At 41.6% G+C, this 7,612-nt stretch overlaps 1 protein-coding gene across 4 annotated transcripts; it reads left to right on the top strand.

Moving 5' to 3' along the window:
• LOC110533807 (coiled-coil domain-containing protein 61) lies at positions 1–7,007 on the top strand. Of its 4 annotated transcripts, none has more exons than XM_021618334.2 (13): positions 1–267; positions 698–875; positions 967–1,049; positions 3,002–3,162; positions 3,261–3,413; positions 3,507–3,714; positions 3,968–4,050; positions 4,189–4,418; positions 4,661–4,739; positions 4,984–5,187; positions 5,318–5,351; positions 5,438–5,507; positions 5,668–7,007. In XM_021618334.2, the coding sequence occupies exons 2-13, from the start codon at positions 728–730 to the stop codon at positions 5,757–5,759; spliced, it is 1,545 nt and encodes a 514-aa protein (XP_021474009.1). In that variant the 5' UTR covers positions 1–267; positions 698–727; the 3' UTR covers positions 5,760–7,007. The 4 variants fall into 4 exon arrangements, with proteins under 4 accessions (XP_021474009.1, XP_036846098.1, XP_021474008.1 ...); XM_036990203.1 differs by having other exon boundaries at positions 3,968–4,068; positions 4,988–4,993; XM_021618333.2 differs by having other exon boundaries at positions 3,968–4,068; positions 5,671–7,007.
• The last annotated feature ends 605 nt before the right edge of the window (positions 7,008–7,612 follow it).

Raw genomic sequence — 7,612 nt, 5'->3', positions numbered from 1 at the left:
CTCCACCCAATCAGACTTGCTTGTATCTTATTTTCGACCAATACATTCAGTTGACAATGTGTAGGGGCCGGTACTTATACGTTCTCGGTTATTGAACCGCTACATTCAACAGTGGCGGCGGCTTCCAATCTTGTCAGGTATCGAAGAGAGGTGTACTCGTTCATACCAGAGACGCGATTTGACCTCATTGGATATATTTTATTTTACGAATTATAATGCACTCCAAGGTGTAGGAATTGGGTTCCGTTTTCGAGCACATCACCACAGGTATGTCTCTAACCTTAGCAGAGTACACGTTACTTAGCTAGCTACAAGATATAGAAGCTAGCTAGCTAACAAGCATTTACCAACACAGAATAGCCAACGTGCCAGTTGTAGTGGAATTATACTATCATACGGTATGATAGTTAGCACTGCAGAAAACCTAATTTTGTTTGCTAGCCATATCGCTAGCTAGTGTGTAGTTAACCAGATGTCGTTGGCTAGCTAAGTTCTGGCCGGCTAAACTAGCTAACGTTAATGCAAAGAGACACTCTTATCTTCATCTGTGGTTTCAGTACCTGAAGCGCACTGATTATTGCTCAAGTTAGTTACTCAGTACTTACTAGTCCTACATTTAGTTTTGTCGACATTGATGGCTGTGGTGTGCATGTGCAAGATGTTGTGATTGATGGACTGTCTCTTTCTTGTAACTTAGGTCTGTGGACATTGCGACCAAAGCAGAGAGATGGAGGCGGGCTCAGTGGTGCAGGAGGACATTACATTCCGAGGAGTGGAGTTTGCTGTGAAGATAGAACTAAAAGAAGGATTGCTAATAGTTGAGATCTCTGATGCAATGACAGCTGACCAGTGGAGGGGAGGGTTTGACCCAGCATGTAAGTGAAGCATTGTGAAATGACATAGTTAATTTACATGGATATTATAGACATTACTATTTATTATTATAATGTTTTCATTGTGTCCCAGACATCGAAGACCTATCCCGCAAAACAGGCAACTTCAAGCAGTTTCCCATCTTCTGCAGCATGTTGGAATCTGCTGTTAGTAAGGTTAGTCTGCATGTTTAAAAGTGTTCTGATTAGAGGTTGACCGATTAATCGGAATGGCCAATTAATTAGGGCCAATTTCAAGTTTTCATAACAATCGGAAATCTGTATTTTTGGGCGCCGATTTCCGATTATTATTTAAACATTTAAAATGTTTTTTAAAACATTTTTTATACCTTTTATTTAACTATGCAAGTCAGTTAGGAACACATTCTTATTTTCAATGACTGCCTAGGAACTGTGGGTTTACTGCCTTGTTCAGGGGCCGATCGACAGATTTTCACCTTGTCAGTTCAGGGGCAGAACGACAGATTTTCACCTTGTCAGCTCAGGGGTTTCAATCTTGCAACCGCACAGTTAACTAGTCCAACACTCTAACCATTGCACTCCACGAGTAGCCTGCCTGTTGCACAAATGCAGTAGAAGCCAAGGTAAATTGCTAGCTGGCATTAAACTTATCTTATAAAAAACAATCAATCATAATCACTAGTTATAACTACTAATCCAGTTTAGCAGGCAATATTAACCAGGTGAAATTGTCATTTCTCAGGGTATATGCAACAGTTTGGGCTGCCTGGCTCATTGCGAACTAATTTGCCAGAATTTTACATAATTATGACATACATTGAAGGTTGTGCAATGTAACAAGAATATTTAGACTTAGGGATGCCACCCGTTAGATAAAATACCGAACGGTTCCGTATTTCACTGAAATAATAAATGTTTTGTTTTCGAAATGATAGTTTCCGGATTCGATCATATTAATGACCAAAGGCTCGTATTTCTGTGTGTTATTATGTTATAATTAAGTCTGATTTGATAGAGCAGTCTGACTGAGTAGCAGCAGGCTCATAATCATTCATTCAAACAGTACTTTCATGCGTTTTGCCAGCAGCTCTTCGCAAGCACAGCGCTTTTATGACATCAAGTCTATCAGCCTAATGGCTGGTGTAACCAATGTGAAATGGCTAGTTAGCTGGGTATGCGCTAATACCGTTTCAAACGTCACTCGCTTTTAGATTTGGAGTAGTTATTCCCCTTGCACTGCAAGGGCCGCGGCTTTTGTGGAGCGATGGGTGACGATGCTTCGAGTGTGGCTGTTGTCGATGTGTTCCTGGTTCGAGCCCAGGTAGGGGCGAGGAGGGGGACGGAAGCTATACTGTTACACTGGCAATACTATAGTGCCTATAAGAACATCCAATAGTCAGAGGTATATGAAATACAAATGGTATAGAGAGAAATAGTCCTAGAAATACTATATTAACTACAACCTAAAACCTCTTACCTTGGAATATTGAAGTCTCATGTTAAAAGGAACCACCAACTTTCATATGTTCTCATGTTCTGAGCTAGGAACTTAAACGTTAGCTTTTTTACATGGCACATATTTTACAAGGCACACATTTTTATATGGCACATATTACTTTCTTCTCCAACACTTTGTTTTTGCATTATTTAAACCAAATTGAACATGTTTCATGATTTATTTGAGGCTAAATAGATTTTATTGATGTTTTATATTAAGTTAAAATAAGTGTTAATTCAGTATTGTTGTAATTGTCATTATTACAAATAAAATATATATATAAAAAAAATCGGCCGATTACTCGGTATCGGCTTTTTTGGTCCTCCAATAATCGGTATCGGCGTTGAAAAATCATAATCTGTCGACCTCTAGTTCTGATTAGGGTGAGTATAATTTGTGGAAAGTTCCAACAGGAATCGGTTCCAAAAACTTTGTAAAGTACAAGGTTTCCAACCAAATTCACCTAGCTAACTAGCTGCCAAATAAGCATCAACTCACCACGTAGCTTAATCTTGATGTTTGTTCATCGGCTACCAGAGTGAGGACAGACATTTTTGGGGATAAACGTTGGGAGTGAAGAAAGTTATTAAATAGCCCACGCCCTACCCGGTACCCACCCTTCTGATTATGGTGCATGCTTTTTCTTCAGACTAGTGAGTCTGTTACCCTTGACCTTTTGACCTATGCTGACCTGGAGCTCTTGCGGAACCGGAAGGCTGGAGTTGTTGGTCGTCCCCGAGCCCAACAGCAATCTCCTAACCTCAGTGCCAAAAGATACCTAATTCTTATCTACACTGTGGAATTTGACAGGTTTGTCTCTCTTTTAGTGATATCACTACCATAAGCTGGACTCAAACTCTGCTTGAAATGTACAACTGCGAAATTGCCATGTTAACCTTTCCCTATAGAATCCACTACCCCCTGCCCCTGCCCTACCATGGCAAGCCTGACCCTGCCGCCCTGCAGAAGGAGATCAGAGCCCTGAAGACTGAGCTAAACGCCCTGGCCAACCATGTAGGTCACAAACCAGCAGAGCCAGAGATACGCCGGCTACGGGCAGAGTAAGTTGTGACTTGTTACACTGTATTAATCAGGACAGTCTGTTGTTTTCTTCAGGTCAGAGGTTAAGGGCCCTGACTGTTCTCTGTTGTTAGACTCACATTGGTGAGAGAGGAGAAGGAGGCCCTGGCCAAGACTTTGGAGCGTCTGCAGTTAGTGGGGTCTGCTTCCACCCCTGGAGGAGGGGCTCGGGGGCTGAGAGAGGTGGTCAGGAGTTTAGAGGACCAGCTCCTCAGAGAGAGGGCCAAGAGTCAGCACTCAGCCAGCAAGAGGGGCCAGGAGCAGCGCCTCCAACTGGAGCAGGTTGGTCCTTGTTTGCATCATATTTCAAATAAGCATGTACTCTAACTTTTATAACTTTGAATAATTTAGAATGCCTGGACTTCAGTTGATGCAAATAATGTAGTAACATAGATTCCTGCATATCAAAAAAAATATATTGTGTGCATGTCAACACTTGGAGTAGTCATTTTTGCGCCATTATAAGTAGGATTGCTTGGAGCTGATTCCATTGTTCAGCTGGTAGGCTAATTCTGACGTTTCCTGTCTCTCCTAGTTGGAGGAGCTAAGGGCATCAGAGCGAGCTCTACGGATTCGCGTTAAGAGTTTGACCAATGAACTGGCGTTGCTAAGACGAGGGTTAGTCAATCTAAGCATGTATGTCTTTCCTTTTTCTTTCTCTCTTTTACTTTCACTCACTCCCACCTACTTACTCACTCACTCCTTACGATACTCTCCCTGTGGCTAATGTTGTAAACTATGTGTGTCTGTTTTTAGTAGGGTGACCAGTGGGGTGACCCCTGCCCTCTCTGGGTGCAGTGCCTCGCGGGGTGATGGGGAGATCAGGCGTTCACTGTCTCGGGAACGTAGTTTGGGACGTGTTGTAGTTCGGGCTCGCTCAGGGTCCAGAGAGAGGACAGAAGAGAGGGGTCGGAGGTCAGAAGGCCAGAGGGCAGACTCCTCAGGGCCCCGCTCGTATGTCTCCAGACCCTCACCTTCTCCCACAGGTATCTTGTTTTTTCTGTCTCCTATAGGAGTTTGGAGTTGACTGGTAATTCAGCTTCAGGATACAATACAATTAAAGTTGACACCACCAAGTCTGAGTAAAGCTATCAGGGCTTGATTAACTGCTTGATCTGCTATCTTCAAGGAAAAATCCACTCAAAATCTTTTTGTAACAAAATATAGTTTGAGTGGATTTTCCCTTTAAGTATGAGCTCCCAGCCAATCCTGTTGTTCCTGTTTTCAGGTTCGCGGACGCCACGCTTTGACCCCACTGCATATATCCAGGACAGACAGCGCCGACTGAGAGAGGCGGAACTCAAAAAGTCAGTCTCATCTCCCTCTATCCATTTCACTGTCATAACTGTATCTGCATTGCAAGCTTCTGCCAATTATAACAGTGTATTTTGCATGTGAGACACTGGTATAGTGATTTTCATGTGTTGAAATGCTCAAGGATTTCAAATGGCAACCCATTTTATCTTGTACTAATAGGAAAACCAATACTGAGTGAAACGTTCCCTGTAATCATGACTTAACTTGGCCTCCTGTGTTCTCTCTCTCCGTCAGCCAGAGAAAGGTCAGAAGAGAAATGTTAGCGTCACCTGTTCTGGAGAGGGGCCTAGAGAGGGGGCGGTCTCGGTCCAGGGAGGCTTATCCCCAGCTGACCAGGGCAGGCAGTGGGAGCAGAGGGAGGAGCTTATCAATTGAGAGTAGGAGAAGCAGACAGTCCTCTGATAATTCATTGGTGGAGTTGGATGAGTTGACAATCAGGTAATTTATGCTTTACCATGCTATATCACATGGTATTACAGTCCAAACTGGGTTTGTTTAAGTAAGTGAGAGATATTCTATTGCTTTACTGCATGTCTCAGACAGTTCCTCATTTTGTTCTGTGTTTCAGAGGAAGGAAGCAGACCTACAATGGTCCAACCATGGTGAGTGTGGTGTGTTATTTTTTACAGCTTGTGATAGACCTTGATTTAACATATTTGTGTTGAGTGACAGTTATTTATTTTTGTAGCCCAGAGGAAGACATTTGACCAAGAAGCCCCATTGTAGCACTCCCACACACAGGGTACGATCAGACAAAGGTAACCGATCAATGCCTACTCTTCAATCTAAAGTTTAATCAGAGTCAGTTAGCTCGAAAAATGAATGTACTAATATGAGCCCTGGTGACACATTCTGTGTGAGAACCTTGCTGAAACCAATGATTTACAATTGTCTGTGCATTGCTTGTCCTTTACCCAGAAGGCTCCATAGATGGGGCTGACCTGTCAGAGATCGATGCCCGGCTGCAGGCCCTACAGGACTACATGAGGGACCTGGACACGGGACACTAAACCCTAGGCAGGAAAAATGTGTTCAGACTTTCCTGTGCTGCAAACTTAGACCAAGGTCTACTACTAATCGACATTACTAGTCGAACACTGTGACTAAACAAGATCACTGCACTACACTGTGATATTTTAGCACACATTATCAGCTGATAGGCTTATGCAAGTGCAAACACAGATGGATGCACACACTGCTTATTTTGTCACCCTCTGGGAGACGGTGCCTGATCTGTGGATAAAGATACCACTGTGAAGGCTGTTAAGCCACTGTTAGTGTATTGAACTAAAACTGAGGAGTGACTGGTTTTATACTACGGTTTTATAACTTATGCATTGTGTCTGTTGATGTGACTGTAATACCCCATTTCCCCTACCCTTTTTTAACGAGTGATTGATGAATGTGATTTGAGATGTTTTAGTCTGTAAATATAACTTTATTTGAAACATTCTGGGGGGGTGGTTGCTTTTGGTGAGAAGTATATCTTTTTTTATTTTTTATGTTTTTTTAAAATATAAATGAAATTTAGTTTCTCATTTAATTTTATTGAAGAAATGTCGTCCCATGCTCTATTATCATTACTTCCTGTCTAGCTGTGTTTGCTGAGTGTCTGTCTGTTCAAGTGTTTTGGCCCATTGGATCAGAGATGGATTTACACCAAGTGCTGCATGAGGATTTATTGCTTTGTTTTTGTGCCATTACTTTTCTAATAGGTATTTAGCCAAAATCTTTATTTTTTTTCTACTTTTACTAGACATATCTTCTCTATTAATAATCACTGCAGCAGCTTTGTCGCTCAGTAATGTGGTGTGAGTGAGTGCACTGTGTCCTCCCCCTCTGCAGTAGAGTTAGTTGGTTGGGTGGGCTGAAGGTTCTTCCCTAGGGCTTTACTTAAAGGGCTGCAGCTCCACTACAGCTGACCGAGTCACATTAATTAATAGCTAACCTACCGGCCTGGACCCTTCCTCTCCGGGGTGAGCAACTGGGCCGCATGAACAGCTGCTTCCATCTGCACTACTGTAGGAGGATGAGAATAGTGGAGGGAGCGGAGAGGCTTTTTGTGCTGTTTTTAGATTTGACCTCAGCTGCTAATAAAATGTAAGATGCTTTCCACTTAACCAAAACACCATCTATCAGAATTAAAGCCAGGCACCAGAGGCTGAAATTAAATGTACCTATCAGTTTTGGGATCTGTTGGTATTTTGTTACATTAATATTAGTATTTCCAAAATGTAATAAAAAAAAAAAAAACGTAATGTATATTTTCTTTAGATTATCATACTACTGTCAACAGTTTTATGAATTATAACCACTTTAAAATGGACATGGATCAATACTTTCAAAGCTCACTATGTTGAATTACACATAATTTCAAAAACAAATAATTAGGCTGACTTCATCCAGTGTCCAGAAATATTCACACATTTAATGAGTTTGCCTCATTTGCGTATTTTAATAAACATTTTCTGAAATATTATTATACAAAAAAGTATTATACTTGTCTACATTCAATTGGGACACGTTTATGATATGATTGAGAAAAAAATCCCTATCAGGGTTTCGTGCCTGGCCTTAAAAGGATTTTAAGATCACAATTTGACACATTCAATCTCTTTCAATGGGTCATAGTGATGAAGGCAAAATTGTGTGGTTGTGTAGCACTTGCTAAATACTTTATATTGTAACCAAAGATATGCTAACCCATAGTTGATCTGTGTCCTTTCGATCTGTGTCGTTTTCGAGCAAATTAAGCATAGTGGGCAGAACAAGCACGAGTTAGCGAGATCCTATTGGCGCGTTGTAGCATTATGATCATATTTCCGTTGTAAAAACTTTGGAAAAGCGTCATGTATATAAAACG

This window comes from Oncorhynchus mykiss, chromosome 10, assembly GCF_013265735.2.
Source record: "Oncorhynchus mykiss isolate Arlee chromosome 10, USDA_OmykA_1.1, whole genome shotgun sequence".
In the NCBI taxonomy this organism is placed as follows: domain Eukaryota; kingdom Metazoa; phylum Chordata; class Actinopteri; order Salmoniformes; family Salmonidae; genus Oncorhynchus; species Oncorhynchus mykiss.
Note: the sequence above shows the minus strand (reverse complement) of the source record. Positions and strands in the feature narration are given on the sequence as shown.